Source organism: Mastomys coucha, unplaced genomic scaffold (assembly GCF_008632895.1).
Source record: "Mastomys coucha isolate ucsf_1 unplaced genomic scaffold, UCSF_Mcou_1 pScaffold3, whole genome shotgun sequence".
Lineage (NCBI taxonomy): Eukaryota > Metazoa > Chordata > Mammalia > Rodentia > Muridae > Mastomys > Mastomys coucha.
In genome coordinates, this window is record NW_022196909.1 from 52014147 (window position 1) to 52031243 (window position 17097).

The 17097-nt window shown below is 37.2% G+C and overlaps 1 protein-coding gene across 1 annotated transcript; it reads left to right on the forward strand.

The window, feature by feature from the left end:
* Positions 1–288: 288 nt before the first annotated feature.
* LOC116074456 (olfactory receptor 12D2-like) lies at positions 289–10238 on the forward strand. Its single transcript, XM_031347029.1, has 2 exons — positions 289–340; positions 9310–10238. The coding sequence occupies exons 1-2, from the start codon at positions 289–291 to the stop codon at positions 10236–10238; spliced, it is 981 nt and encodes a 326-aa protein (XP_031202889.1).
* The last annotated feature ends 6859 nt before the right edge of the window (positions 10239–17097 follow it).

The window sequence follows — 17097 nt, forward strand, 5'->3', positions numbered from 1 at the left end:
TGGATAGATCCAATTGGATAGATAGTCAAAAGCCATTATTTTTACATCTTCAACCTTCAAGGACTTTTCTTTGGAGGTCTTTGGATTCTCCACTCAGTAAATGATAGCTGAGAAAATTAGGATGGGTCAAATTTACTGTGATGTGGCTTATATGTTTATAGATAAAGCTATATGTGGTTGGAAGACCAGACTATGCTGCCGAGGGATGGTGAATGTATACTGGTAATATCAGATCAACCTCTGGAAGGAGGAGAAAGAGACACTGTGTGGAACTGTTAGTGAGGTGTGATGGTGATGACAAACAAGGCAGTGAGTGACTTTGATTTCCCCGGTGATGCCTGTAAGACTTATGAAGATGAACCATCACAAGTCCAGCCTTTGTAAACTTGACATAAAACCACACATTTTAAGCCATAATATTCCACCATAGCTTCTGAAATCTCACACTCATGTAATAATGCAAATGCATTACTTTGGGACCTTTGAGTGAATCACAACTCAGGCTGATGCAGTCTGCACTGGTATAAATACATGATTTTAAAAGAATTGCACTGTTTTTGGAAGCCATGGAAGCTTTGCGAAGTAGAACATAGCTTGAAGAAGTTCATTTCTAGAGAGGTGCCTTTAATAGTCACTTGAGCTCTGTTTCTTACCTCTTTCTGCTCTTTGTGGACCATGAAGTAAGAGCCTCTTCCATCACTCTTCTCTTGATATGCTATTTGGCTGAAATGACAGGACCAAGAAATAATATCCTGAACCTTCCCCTATCCTTTCACCAGGGCCTCTGAGAAAGCCTGCAATTGCCCTGAGTGGCAGTGTTTAAACTTTACATGTAATCCAGTAGCTTATGCATAGCTCATTCTCCTCCCTTCCTGGATGTAGTATCTAAGCACCTGGAAGTATCACAGCTTTCATGGATCATTGTTTCCCTAGGAGGCCTCCTATGCCATACATTAGATAAAATTTACACAATTTCTTCCCGTTAATCAGACAAGATCAGTTTGATTCCTGAACTCAGTCCTTTTCCTAAGAGGCAGGAGAAGTAGGATAATTACTGGAGCTTCACAGTTCTAGCAGTTGCCTGCATGTACCCAGAAGACACAAAATCATTGTTCTCTCTTGAGAATGTTCCAACTCTTTTTTTATGCTAACAATCTCTGTATATCTTTAACAGAGAGAAAATAAATGTTTACTAACTTTACATGTTATCTTTGTGGTCCTAAATAGTTAAATGTTATTCCAAGGACACTCCAATGAGTGTTACATTGTAGAGGTATTCTTGAATTGTGAAATTGATCAGCCAATATGTTAAAATTTGAATGAGAAATAATTAGGAAAATGAAACAAGAATTCTCATTTAGATAGAACTAATTTTGCAATGCTGTCAGAATTTTATAATAGATGATTAATGAATAGGACACATGTTTGAATGTATACTTCTTTGGAAAAGTGCATTTTAAAAATCATACATCAGTTAGAGTAGTTCTTTTTAGAGCCCAAGGAATACTTTGGTGTTGAGAGCCATTTTCCCTGCTTCTGTGAAAGCCTGCCTCTCAGTCAGAGTCAAGTCAGGTCAGGGTCTGCTCGTAGATTTCCTGGCCTGGTAATGTAAGAGGGGATAGACTTGAAGCTCTAGGTGAAGGGCCGAATGTTCAGTTAATGTTGGAGGAAGGAAAAAGGGTTGGAATAGGGACACCTCTGGATGTGTAGAGATATTGAATGTACATCAGTCATTGTTTCTGCTAGCTTGTGACCTTGTTTCCTACAATGCTGTAGAGTATATAATGTCTAAGAGAATTAAACTCAAGACCGCTACAGTACTGACTGGACATCCCTCATGATTTCTAACCTTTGTTTCTGAGTCTTCTTTTCCATATTTTCTATAATTCTCACTCACCCCTCAGAGGACTCATACTGGCTGGACTGGTACACTACAGCCACATGTATACTATTCAAGATTTCCTTATTTAAGAAGGTAGATCAATGACTAGAAATAAACTATGATTTTTAAACGTCTTTGTGCTCACATATCTGAATCACAGTATTTTATTGCCGATTAGAGATTATATTTTTCAAATACATTTATATGTGTAGAAAACAAGTTTTTGAGAACATAGAAACAAAGTTTTATAGAAATAAACCTTAGAAATAAGTCTTCACAGAAAAATAAGGGAGCCATGTTTCGGCTCCTGTTAGTAGCAAGCAATGTGGAAACAAAGTGTTACAGTAGCAAGCAACAGCTTCAGCCACTGACAAGTTGTGTTCCAGAGATAGCCAAGGATATGCTGTCAAAACAAAGTTTTGGTGGTCAGATTGTTGAGACAGAATGACCAGGCCATTCTAACTAAGCTAAGTCAAGACAAAACAAAAATAACTGGTGGTTGCAATGACGTTAAGGTCTACGAAAACAAGATTAGCAATTTTCTGGATAACTCTCCCTCTCCTCTTTGTGTTGAAAACTGGGAAAGACCACAAACTGTCACCCTGAACTTGCTGCCAACAATCTTCCTACCACCTAGTTACTCAGCTCCTTCCCAGGGACTTTTCAAGGCCAGGTGCAGAGCTGGATAGGGAAGTTGGATGACTAAGCCAGAAACAGTCCACTGAGCAAGCCAAGCAATGCCTGAAGAAATCCTTTGTCCTACATTCCACCAATCAGAGTAAACCAGCTAGGCCTGTCGCTGATGTCTGCCTTCTGCAAGGTATAAAAGATGTGTACATTCTGAGTTCAAGGTTGACTCTCCCTGTGAGGATGGGCAACCCCACATACGTGGATCAATAAACCTCATGTTACTGCAGCAATCTGTTGTCAATCTGTGTTCTGTGGGTGCACACCGGAGCTAAGATCTTGCTGGGTCTACAACACAGGAAAATTCTCAATAGAAAGACATTAGAGATTGCCACTAATGAGTAACTTTGGGAAGTGAATCTCTAAGGTCAGGAAAGATTTTTTTCTATAGGTAAAGCTTTTCTGATCACAAGAGAAGGAAATCAGATAATGCTAGACTTTCAGACTCCATCATCTCTACTGTTATGTATGGTCTCAACAATGAATGCAAAGGTCTAATAATATCTTGTAGAATACTTGTAGGCCTACTAATAATGGGTATAGTGGATGTTTCTAAGTTCATTGCTTATTAGTGGACATTAGAGAACTCAGAAGGTAAGTGTGAAATGTGATATTTTATGGAGTGTGAGCTCATATTGAGAATGGAACATAGATGTATTATAGGATATTTGTATGTTAGTTTCCAAAGTTGCATATAAATAATCTGATGTAAAAGAAAATATGTTGCACAGTAAAAATGCTCTTATAAAAATGATATTATATATACATATATATGTACATACATATATGTACATGTACATGTATGTGTATATATATACATATGTATATGTATATATATATATATATATATATATATATATATGTGAATCCTGGTGGCATGTTCCTGCTTCCCTCCCCAATGTTCTGGGTTCCCTAATGAAAGACACACAGACAGCCTTTGTAAATTTAATGTACCTTAATCAGCACAATAGCTGGGCCACTTCCTAACATCCATCTGGTTAATTCACCACCTGCCGATAATTATGAGTTATCACTTACTAGTTGATAAGTAATTTGATTTGTCATAGTCAAATGACTATAGCATTGTAACAATGGATTTAGATAGGGATTAAACAGTGCAAGAAATAGATAGTATATTATACATCTTATATATGTTTTGAAATATCACAATGCACTCCATAAATATGAACAATTATTACAGATTAAAATATTAAAGCACAGGTCTGTGGGTAAAATGCATGTATTTCACAAATATAATATAGAATAAATATAATATTCTCTAAGAATATGTTCATGTATGTGTCTACTGAATGAACTTTTGGTGCATATAAAATAAGCTTTTGTACTTTGCTTTAATTCAGTTACAACTTTCCATCTCTTTATTGTAATGGGTGATAATAAAATATACAATCTAAAAATAATTACTTATATGGAGTGAAAGTCAGTTAAAATTACTGAATTGGTTTTTAGCATAGAAAGGAAATTCACACTTCATGAATTGACCTCACCAAGTGCATTCAGTTTGTAAATGACACCAATTATAATTTTAGGAATGACTGTCCTTTTGGTTTATCCTACTCTCAAAGACCAAGAAGGAATGTGGCTAACTTCACTGCAATGACTGTATTTCTTCTTCTCATGGGGTTTTCCAGAAAGCTTGAGGTAGAAATAATTTTCTCAGCATTAGCCTTGGTGGTATTAATTGGCACTATTAATCTCCATTGTTGCTGTTACTTCTCTGAGTATTGTCTCTGTTAACTTATGCCTTTTCTCTTGACACATTTCTTCTTCTTGGGTGTCTGATACATTTCTGTGATGGTGCCAAAGTCTTTCTGCAGCTCTTTCATTCATGCACAGTACCTACATTTCCCCATAGACTGCACACTGCCGTGCTCTCTACTCACACTCTGTAGTTATACTGCTATGGCCATACTCACAGTCATGTCTCATGATTGTTACATGACTGTGTGGTACAAAGTCATCATAAGTGTCAGCACATATATGCATGGAGTGTTAGCTGTCTGGGCCAGTGTGATGTGGAATCATCTTTGGAGTTATGCACACAGCTGTTACTTCTCCATCTGCTCTGTGGGACCAGTGTCACTCACTAGTTCTGTGATTCCTCTTGGTTTTGAAACTCTCTTGTTCCAATGATCATGTAAGTGAGCTTGGATCACTGGCTTCTCCACTTGCTGGCATTTTTCTGCTTCATCTCTACTAGTTTTGCCTATGTGCATATATTCTCTCCTGAGCTAAGGATGCCATCTGTGGAGGGTAAAACCAGCATCTTTTCTATTTGTCTGTGCCACGTAGACAAGTATTTTTGTTTATCCCTACTGGTGGTGTCTTTGAGTTTCTAAACTACATTCAGAATCCCCAACTTCAGTGGGATTCTTAGTTTTTCATACTTTTCCCCTTCAACACTCAATCCAGAAATCTACAGCCTGAGAAGTGAGGCTGTAGACAAAGCCTGAAGGAAGACTTTTCAAAGAAAAATCTTTTTTTATATCCATTATTTTCTCTTTGGGAGCCACAAGAATAGGTATTGGGAAAAACAACAGAGTCAATGAATCAAGTAAAGCTAGAACAGAGTTAGTTAGATGGCTCATTGGGTAAAGACATCTGCAATCAAGCCCAACAAGTTGAGTTAAATCCCTGAGGCCCACATGGTAGGAGAAGAGAACCAACATTTGAAACTTGTTCCCTAACTTACAAATGTTGTAGCTCAATCCTGAAATCTATAGCCTGAGAAATACATACATGCATGCATACATACATACATACAGAGATGCACGATAAATAAATAATTTTAATAAAATATAAACTAACAAACACAACCATTGTTTTGTGAGTAGTCTCTTTAAATGAGGGGGAAAAAGAGATCAGAGTTATATTTTATACTCTAGTAAATAGAGTAGATTAAAATCTCACAAGTTAAATGAGGGGGGGTAATTTTCTTCAACTTTAAAGAACCCTACTTATTTTCTCTTCTTTGATAATTTTTTTTAAACCAGAGGCATGAATGGTAGTCAATTCGAAATTCCTTAATCACTTTTTCCTGAGCCAGGGGGATAAAGAGCCTTTCGCACCTCTTTGAGGAGGGAGCAACTAGGCTGAAGCATGATTGAGAGGCAATAAGAATTACCACCTGAGGCTGCTATTGAGGCCAGAGCCAACTCTCAGCACAGACTCATACATTCCCCTCACCAACACTCATCAATGAGCAGTGAGCTGCAAGTATTTTTGTAATGTTACTTCAGTAATTCTACTCCTGTATATGACTGAAAGAATTACAAGTCAACATATCACATATACACTTGCACATCAGTGTAAAATAGTAATCACAATAGATAAGTTATAGAATAAACATAGGTGTATGTCTACAGAGGAATGGATGAAGAAAATGTTAATCTCTGTCTCTCTCTCTCTCATACACACACACACACACACACACACACACATGCATACACACACACAATCAGTTATAGGAAGAGCATAGTTATGTTCTTGGGAGGAAAACCTAGCATTAGCAATAAACATATTAAATAAATTAAGGCAGTGGCAATTGTGTTTCTTAGATTATATCTATGGTTCATAAAGACACAGAAAATTATTATGTATATGTGACATGAAATAGAAGCAAAGCTATATAGACTCTAGAACCTATAGGCACCAAGGGGAATATGGAAGAAGTCACAGGGGGGGAAAGTAGAAGCATTGGAACATATAGGGTAAGGAAGTTCAAGGGATGCCACCTACGTAACTGAAAAGGTCTTTGTATAGCCTGTTACCATGTTCAGTGAATAAGTACCATTGAGGAAGAATGTAAAGAAAATATCCATGGGTTAAAGAGAAGTACAAATTAGAGCCCAGTGCATCTGATTGAATCATTGAATACAAAGATAGCTTGCATACACCATAGATAATTGGTAACAACTTGGATTTAATAAAGCAAATGTAAGACTGTTTTTGTAACAAATGTGAAAGTTAAAACATTCGGATGACTAAGTGAAAACAAACATTAAGGGTCCTATGCTAAAAGTACTACTAAAAACTTCAGGAGGGTACCCACAAAGCAATAACCAAGCTGTGGGCTTAGCTTATGAATCCCATAGGGCAGGTGCGCTTGGAGCTTTTGAAAAGAAGAGAACCACAGAGGAATTGCTTGAAATTATACTCCCCTTTTGCAGCTGGGGAAAAGTACCAAGTTTATTTCCATACCAATTCAACTCAGTACCAGGGGATGTGCTCCCTTGGAGTTTTTATGTCTACAGATCTGTCTCATTAAAACAACAGCAGAATTGCTGATGGAAAAGGGGATGGTGGAGAAGAAATGTGAACCAGAACTACAACATGAACTGTCACTTCCAATATTTTATGACCTGTGAAATTTGTGTACACAAACCTTAGAATCTTTGTCACTGAGGTCTGAAAAATCAGCCAGGTAAGAGAATACATTCTGCTTAAACTTGGAAATATTTTACACTTTCTGGTCTTTAGGGAGTAGTCTATGTGTTTGCAACATCAAACAGCATCGGTTCTGAGGGTTCAGAGTTGGTTCCCTGTCTTGAGATGGACTCCTCACTGGATGTGAGGATTGTGAAAGCTGTTTGGCTTCTACGTTATATTACCACATCTCATCTCAATTCTCATTATCGCAGTCACTTCAAAACTCTCTGAAATCTCCAAATATTTAAAGTGCTGAGCAGAATTAATATCACTGATATTCCCAATCCCTATTTTTCTTTAAAAATTTGCTAAATATATCATATATACATACATATATATAATACGTATATATTTTTAAACTACTTTGTTTTCTTGTCCAAATATTCATAAATTAACTGTATCAAAGATGTTTTAATTTTTAACAAGAAAGCCTGTTCTGTTTATAAACAGACAAATTCTGCATGATTGTTAAAGAAACTCCCCTGAGTTGTTTGAAGGCAATCTTCCACAGAAGAACCCTAGTGATTACATAATTTCTCCATCTGTTTTCCATATAAAGCTTAGAATTGTTTAGAACCCTTACAGATTTTTCCAGTACAGCATTGCTTTTAAGATTGTCAAATTGTTTTCTTAAATCAGTGACAACTCACACTAGAGTAGTTCCTCTCTTGTAGGACTCTCCCTTGAGTCAGCCTTTGCCTAACTCTAGGGAAGTTTGAGGAGTTCCCTCAGTGACTTCCAGCAGCATGTGCTCTCCACACACTGATTTTCATTCTTCTCTCATGTACACAGAGTGGATCTAGCGCACCTTTAAATGAAAGGATCCAGAAGAACTATTTCTCACAGCTATGCCTGTTCCTACCAGTGTATCTCAGGGAGGATATTCAGGTATTTTCCTAATATTGAGGATGAAGACATTTTTAAAAGTTACGTTCCTTTTAGTATGTTTTGAGTGTACAATTAAATAGGAAACCTTCTCTAAACAACACAGTCTTTAACAACTCAGAGTCTTTAACATTCATTAAAAGCATTTCTATTTTGATTATTGAAGTAAAATGAAAATTACTCATTTATTTAGCAGAAAACAAAGTTTCATTTGACAGGATAAATGCCAGGAATTAATTTCATAGAGAGGAAAGATTCTAAAATGAGGAAGAGATGAACCATCCTGGAAACATTAGAGTAGAATGATTTAAAACAGCTTGATTTATGAGATGATAAAACACAAGAGAGTTACTATGGTCCCATTACTAGTGCTAGAAGAGAGGCAAGTAAACCTCCTCAATATTTGAAGAACAAGTTTCATTAGGTAACAGAGAAGCCAGGATTTCAAAGAAACTAAAGCCACAGGCATGCACAGTTCCTTCTAAGGAAATGAAGGACGAGACTACAGAGCCCACAGAGCAGAGACCTTTTTAATGCAATACTCTGGGAAGTGCAAAAGGGTTTCTCTAGCCTTAGCCTAACCAGGAGAACAGAAATGACATAAAGCATAATTTATAATGCAAAAAGTATCTTGGGTGAGCATGGCTGTATGACTACTACACTAGAACTCTAGAAATTGAGGGAGGGATGTTTGAGTCATGGTGGGTATTTTTGGAGACTTATTTTTATCTTATTTTGTATCTATTTTTAAAGTTCTCAATGGTTCATACTAATGAAAGACACAGCCCATTATTTGGTACTTCACTGTAAAGTGTTATGCACACATCTGGTCAGGCTAATGAGCTTAATGTGGTCATGTTTCTTATCTCATCTGGTTCAATAATGAATAAGAAACCAATCAATGCAAATATGCCTCTACACCTTATCCATTAGTAAGATGAGGTAGAGCTGCTATGTTATGATAAAGCTGTCTATACTGCCCATTTTTTTCATGTTTAAACCCTTCAAGAGTATTTCTACTTCTCAGAGACTCTCTGCCTGGTGGAATATTTTAAAAGATGCTCCCTGTCAGAGACAACTAAAGATATGAAAAGACAATAAAATCAAAATATAAAAACAGCTAGATAAAATGGAGGATTATACCTGTTATTCAGTTCCAATAAAAAGACATTAATAGTAAAAAATGTAATGAATTAAAATGTTTGAATTGGAATAAATAAAAGAAATTTAGACATAATATTTAATGGTCTGATAGGTATATACATAAAATCTTCAACAGAACTTTGCTGGATTATAGAAAACTACTTAAAAACTATGTTTGGGTTGCCAAAAATAATTATTGACTAGAAAGACTGGTGGACAGGACGGTTAGTGCTCCACAAACTATCCTATCTTTTCTCTTTAAGTGTTATTGAATCAAACATTAGTCACTGAATTTCTCCTCTTGGGGGTGACAGACATACAAGAACTGAACCCTATTCTCTTTGTCACGGTCCTTGCCATGTACTTTGTCAATGTGTTTGGGAATGGAGCCATCATGATGATCGTCATCTTGGATTCAAGACTCTACTCACCTATGTATTTCTTCCTGGGAAACCTAGCATGTCTAGATATCTGCTTCTCCACTGTAACAGTACCAAAGATGCTGCAGAATCTCCTCTCCACGAGCAAAGCAATTTCCTTCTTGGGATGCATAACTCAACTTCATTTCTTCCACTTCCTGGGATGTACAGAGGCCCTGCTGTTGACAGTCATGGCATTTGACCGCTTTGTGGCTATCTGCAGACCACTCCACTACACTTCCATCATGAATCGTCAAGTCTGCATCCAGGTGGCTGCTAGCATGTGGGCCATTCCTTTTCTTCATGCTCTGCTTCATTCCATAATGACGTCTCGATTGAACTTTTGTGGTTCCAACTATATCCATCATTTCTTCTGTGATGTTAAGCCATTATTGGAGCTGGCCTGTGGAAACACTGAACTCAACAGGTGGCTGCTCAATACTCTTGCAGGAACCATTGGCATTGGCCTCTTCTTCCTGACATTTCTCTCCTATTTCTACATAGTCACCTATCTCTTTTTCAAGACCCATTCTTGCAGCATGCTGCACAAAGCACTGTCCACTTGTGCCTCTCATTTCATGGTTGTCATTATTTTCTATGCTCCTGTTCTCTTCATCTATATCAATCCTGATTCAGGGAGCTCCCTGGAAAAGGACAGGATCATTGCTGTCATGTACACTGTGGTCACCCCTGCACTCAATCCACTTATCTATACTCTGAGGAACAAGGAAGTAAGGGGTGCTCTGAATAGGAAAATCAGAATACTGCTTTGACTTGAATAAATCTAGTAAGTTATTCTGAAATATTAAAACATAAGCATATATTGTGAATCCTAAAGTGTGAAGGTTTTGATTCTGCAATTCTTTGATATGTATAACAAAGATGACCAGGTAAGAGAATAAATATATTTGAAAATGAGGCTCAATTGTATTTAATTGCAATCTATATATAAAAGGGAAATTAGAACAAACTAGGTTCACTCTATAAAATGCCAACTTTGAATGTTTTGGGAGATAAGCATTTGATGAAACTGACTAGGTATCCTTTCATATGTGTTTGCATGTTAAATGAAGTATGAACACTGCCAGGAGCAGATGAAAGGAGCTTGTCTTCCATACTGCCATTTTGACATTAGTCTTTATTTTATTTTACTTAAGCTGACCAATTCCCTCTCTAAGAAATAATAGATCCCAAAAGTATACCTATTACCAATACTCCTGTAAGCAACAATGATTATGAAAAATATAATGCCCCTAACATTATTTGAAGAAATGAATTTGATTTTGGGGGGAGAAAAACCTATTTATCTTCAATGTTAGCTAACAATGATGGAACACTTCACATAGTCCCTAATCCCCCAGTTCTGATTTGTAAAAATTATCACTGTAATAAACATGGCTCATCTGCTTCTACATTTTATTCTTATAAGTTCTGCTTCATCCTCTATTTGGGGATGCCAGAAGAAACAAAGTTCCTGAATCCTTGACTGGTGGCCCTGATTGTTCAGTGACTCTGCTTATGTGGTGGGAAGAATAATGGATTTTGCTGTTTCGTAAGCCCATTGGTGTATTTTCTCCCCTTCCTCTTGGCACACAGCAAATAAGGTATAACAAAAAATGCCTGTATTTTTTTATGTTTTGTGTGTCAACTTGACATTCCAATATAAGTTGGAGTTATCATAGAGAAAGGAGACCCCCTTGAGAGAATGCCTCTGAGATCCAGCTGTCAGGCATTTTCTTAATTAGTGATAAAAGTAGAAGGGCCCAGCCCATTGTGGGTGCTGCAATCCCTGGGCTGTTAGTTTGGGGTTCTCTAAGAAAGCAAGGTGAGCAGTCCAGGGGAAACAAGTCAGTGAGCAGCATTCCTCCATGGCTTCTGTATCCACTCCTGCCTCCAAGTTCCTACCTTGTATGAGTTCCTGTTCTGACTTCCTTTGGTGATGAACAACAATTTGAAAGTGTAAGCTTCATAAACCTTTTCCTTCCCAGCATTCTTCTTGGTCATGATGTTTTGTGCAGGAATAGAAACCCCAAGACAATAGGTATGTTTATCTATATGGCAACTTCGTTTCAATTTCCATAATATGATCACTTTGAAAGGCAGTACTGGGAATGAACCCAGTATTATCTCACCCAAACTGTCCTTGAACTTTACTACTGAACTATCTCCCTAGCCTGCTTCTGCTTTGTTTTTGTTGTTGTTGTTTCCTTTTTTTTGAGACAGGGTTTACTGAAAATTTCCAGGCTGGCTTGGAGCTGAATGTTGCTTAAAAAGGCCTTGAATATGCTGATTTCCAAGTCAACCTCTGAAATTGCTTGGGATATAGCTCTTGTCATTGGACCCATCTATGATGAAGGAAATTAGAATTTTCATGATTGAATAGATACAATTGGATAGATAAGCAAAAGCTCATATATTTTTACCTCTCCAAGCTTCAAGGCATTCTCTTTGGAGGTCTTAGGAGTCTCTACTCACTAATTGATACCTCTGAAAGTCAGAGTGATCCAAGATTACTGTCATGTGGCTTAGAGTAATAGATAAAGCTATATGGGGTTGGAAGTACATAATATGCTGTAGATGGAAGCTGAAGTTAGATTGGCAACATCAGATCAATCTCTGGGAGGAGGAGAAAGATACCCTGTGTGGTACTGTTAGTCGGGTGTGTAGGATGATGACAGAAACAGGCACTGAGTGACTTTGAATTCCCTAGTGATGCCTGCAAGTCTTATAAACAATCACAAGGCCATCCCTTCAACTTGACACAAAACACAGCATTTAAGCCATAATATTCCACCATAGCCCCTGAAATCTCACACTCATGTATTAATGCAAAAGCCCCACTTTGTTGCCTTTAAGGGAATCACAATTCAGTTCGAAGCATTCTGCACTGGCATGGATACATGCTTTTCAAGGAATGGCACTGTTTTGGAGGCTGTGGAGTCTTCTAGAGGTAGAACTCAGCTTGAAGAAGTTTGTCTCTTGAGATGTGTCTTTGATAGTCACTTAAGATTCCTTTCTCACCTCCTTCTGTTCTCTGTGGACCACAAAGGAAGAAACTCTTCCATCACCGTCCTCCTGTTATGATATTTGGCTGAAATGACAGAACCAAGAAACCAGAGCCTGTGAACCAAATCAAATTTGCCTTCGTTTCTCCTCTTCCTTCTTCTCTGCCTTCTCTTCTTCCTCTTCCTACTCCTCCTCATTATTATTCTGCCTAGGATACTATCTAATTTTCATTGTCTCCAGACTGAGTCATCCCCCTAGATCATAACAGACTCTGCTCAACATCATAGAAACCCATGTTTCTGGGGCTTGAAAGACAGAATCCCGAATGCACATGCCAGTGGAGAGGAAAGAACTAGAAGAAAATATTTTTTTAAATATTTCAGAATATTAAGTGAGCTGAGAGATAGAAGTAAGTAATATTAATTGGCCTACATTATCTAAAGTGAATTATATGGCTAATAGCTGGGGATATACCATGAAAGTCTATGCCCCTTCACAATGATTCACTCCTTGTCTTATTTAAAGACAGATTATATGGCACTTCAATGAGTTATAGCATATCTAATTTAGATTGATTTATTACAGTTAAAAAGCTTCTCTATTGTGGCCATACCTTGTCCTTGCAGAAAAAATCCTTCACAGATTCTGTTAAAATAAACTCTTACCTTTTATGACCTGGACTAGGAAGCCCTTCTTCAATGATGGTTTCCTAAAGTTAAGTATCAGGAATGAAGAATATAAAAAAAGACAAGAAAGTTTGGGTTGAGAGATTTTCATGATCTGATGGCTTATGATAAGTAAGTTTATTAAGATTTACAGCAAGTTATTTACTGACTGCCAGGTAAAAACATGACAGAGACAGCAGAAAGCTATCCCAGAATGGGATGAAGTTAGACAGAAGCTAATCAAGCATTGTTGAACAAAGAAAACTCAGGAAGTCTCAAGGACATCACAAACTAGCACACAACAGCCTTGGGACTGATAACCACAGCTCTTCAAGGGAGAAAACATCAGGTTTCCAGGAAGTGAAACATTAACTCCTTCAAGGCCCTGACCCCAGATCTACACTGGACCTTGCCAAGTCTGTTCTTGGGCAGTAACCAGGTTCCCTCATCCTTTCACCAGGGCCTCTGAGAAAGCCTGCAATTGCCCTGAGTGGCAGTGTTTAAACTTCACATGTAATTCAGTAGCTTATGCACAGCTCATTCTCCTCCCTTCCTGGATGTAGTATCTAAGCACCTGGAAGTATCACAGCATTCATGGATCATTGTTTTCCTAGGAGGCCTCCTATGCCATACATTAGATAAAATTTACACAATTTCTTCCTGTTAATCAGATGAGATCAGTTTGATTCCTGAACTCAGTCCTTTTCCTAAGAGGCATGAGAAGTAGGATAGTTACTGGAGCTTCACAGTTCTAGCAGTTGCCTGCATGTACCCAGAAGACACAAAATCATTGTTCTCTCTTGAGAATGTTCCAACTCTTTTTTTTTATGCTAACAATCTCTGGATATCTTTAACAGAGAGAAAAATAAATGTTTACTAACTTTACATATTATCTTTGTGGTCCTAAATAGTTAAATGTTATTCCAAGGACACTCCAATGAGTGCTACATTGTAGAGGTATTCTTGAATTGTGAAATTGATCAGCCAATATGTTAAAATTTGAATGAGAAATAATTAGGAAAATGAAACAAGAATTCTCATTTAGATAGAATTAGTTTTGCAATGCTGTCAGAATCTTATGGTAGATGATTAATGAATAGGTCACATGTTTGAATATATACTTCTTTAGAAAAGTGCACTTTAAAAATCATACATCAGAAACTGAGAATTCTCAACTGAGGAAACTTGTGGGGCTGAGAAGCACCTAAAGAAATGTTGAACATTCTTAGTCATCAGGGAAATGCAAATCAAAACAACCCTGAGATTACATCTCACACCAGTCAGATGGCTAAGACCAAAAACTTAGGTGACAGCAGAGGTGAGGATGTGGAGAAAGAGGAACACACCTCCATTTTTGGTGGGATTGAAAGCTTGTACAATCACTCTGGAAATCAGTCTGACATTTCTTCAGAAGATTTGACATTGTCTTACCTGAGGACCCAGCTATACCACCCCTGGGCATATACCCAAAAGGTGCTCCAACATGTAATAAGGACACATGCTCCACTATGTTCATAGCAGCCTTATTTATAACTGACAGAAGCTGTAAAGAACCCAGAAGGGAATGAGGTATGGGATGTCAAAGAGTTTGATGGTGGACAGGGGTGGGAATAAAATATGGAGTGTAAAAAATTAATTAATTAACTAATTAAAAAATAAATAAATACCTTTTTTTAAAAAAAAATACATCAGTTCGAGTAGTTCTTTTTAGAGCCCAAGGAATAATTTGGTGTTGAGAGCCATTTTTCCTGCTTCTGTGAAAGTCTGCCTCTCAGGCAGAGTCAAGTCAGGTCAGGGTCTGCTGGTAGATTTCCTGGCCTGGTAGTTTAAGAGGGGATAGACTTGAAGCTCTAGGTGAAGGGCCGAGTGTTCTGTTAATCTTGGGGGAAAGAAGAGGAAGGGATAGGGAGGCCTCCTGATGGGTTCAGGTATTGAATGTACATCAGCCATTGCCTTTGCTAGCTTGTGAACTTGATTCCCACAATGTTGTAGAGTATATAACGCCCAAGAGAACTAAACTCAAGGCTGCCACAGTAATGACTGGACATTCCTTCTGATTTCTAACCTTTGCCTTTGAGTTTTCTTTTCCATCTCTTCTATAATCCTCACTTATGCCTCAGAGGACTGCTTGAATTCGTACTGGCTGGACTGTTACACTGTGGCCACATGTACACTCTTCAAGATTTCCGTAGTTAAGAAGGTTGATCAATGAGTAGGAATAAACCATGATTTGTAAATATCTTTCTGTTTGTATACGTGAATCATAGTTAATAATTTATGGCTAACTGACAGTTTTATTTTTCACATACATCTACAGGCAAATTCTGAATAGAAAGTTATTAGAGATTTGGCACTAATCAGTAACTCTGCATTCTGAATCTCCAAGATGAAGAAAGATTATTTTCTATTGGCAACTTTTTCTGATCCCAAGAGAGATAATACAGACGAGACTTCCAGACTCCATCATCTCATCTGTACTCTCATATATGTTGTCAACAATGAATGCAAAGGGCAGGATGTTTTTAGGTCTAAGAACATTGGGTATGGAGGATGTTTCTAAGTTCATCACTCAGTAGACATTAGAAGAGCTAGAGGGTAAATGTGAAATGTGATATTTCATGGAGCTTGTGTTTAGAATGAAACATAGAATATATATTATAGGACATCATTTTGTTTGCATGTAAGTTTCCAAAGTTGCATGTAAATAATCCCACATAAAAGAAAATAAGTTGCACACTAAAAATGCTCCTATGAAGAAATGATTTTACACACACATATATAAAATGCCATATTCTGTGGACCTCTGATGTTTTTGAAGGCCGTCTATATATAACTGAATTGTTAAACATTGCTTGCTATTCATTATTACTATTTGAATAATCTTGAAAACACTTTATTGCAATTAAATCAAAATTTAATATTACCCTGAGTTTACTATCTGATCTTTAGCTTACATTAATCAATGATCATAAACAGTTTGTAATAGTAGCTATAAGAAGTACTGTGTCTAAGCCTAGTATCTTAAATGAGCTGAATTGGTACAATGCCTACTTGAGAGCAACAAAATCAATTTTAAATTTTGTATCAATATCCAAGGATTTATATCAATAAAAACCTTAACCTTATCAGTATATAAATTTTATACCAATGTAAGGAGATATAACTTCAATTTTGCATCAAAATTTAAAGATTTCTACCAATCTTTATGAATTATGTCTATAAAATGCTTTGTTTAAGATTAAATTTAGTAAACCATCCTCACATATCTAATTTCTTATAATATTACTCTACTCCTCATTTTTCAAAGGAAGCTTTTACCTAAGAAAGGATAGAGAAGAGGAAAGAAAATACAGAAATCTAGAGTCTAAGTTATTTATTTAGTTTCCTCCCTGTCCAAAATTATGACAAATTCCAAATTATCCCTTAAAATGAGAACCTATCTATAATTTAAAATACCCATAACAAGAGACACTGAAACCCAAAGGAATCAGGATGATGACTTTCCATAAGTTCTTCCTACTGAATTGGGACAGTGAATATTTTTTAAAGGAGTGGGGAAGGATAGAAAAATTAGTTAGACTTAAGAAAGCTAGCTTTAGCATTTTTTATTCAGTCTCTGTATGCTTAGAAAGTTCTTTCTTAAAAAGGGAACAAACACCCATGGAAGGAGTTATAGAGGGTAACTATGGAGCAAAGACTAAAGGAAGGGCAATTCAGAGACTGTTCTACCTGGGAATCCTTCCCATATTCAATCATCAAATATAGACACTATTGTGGGTGCCAAACAAGTACTGGATGACAGGAGCCCGAGATAGCTGTCTCCTGAGAGGCTCTGACAGTACTTGACTAATACAGAAGTGGAGGCTCACAGACATCCATTGAACTGAGTACAGGGTCCCCAGTGAAGGAGCTAGAGAAAGGATCCAAGGAGCTGAAGGGTTTGCAGCCCCTTAGGAGGAAC

Bases quoted from the DNA above. Each gene is read 5' to 3' on its own strand.
- LOC116074456 (XM_031347029.1), top strand. From the start codon at position 289: ATGGTGATGACAAACAAGGCAGTGAGTGACTTTGATTTCCCCGGTGAT. The intron at 341-9,309 runs GTAAGACTTATG...TTTCTCTTTAAG, and splicing joins TGATTTCCCCGGTGATGCCT to TGTTATTGAATCAAACATTA.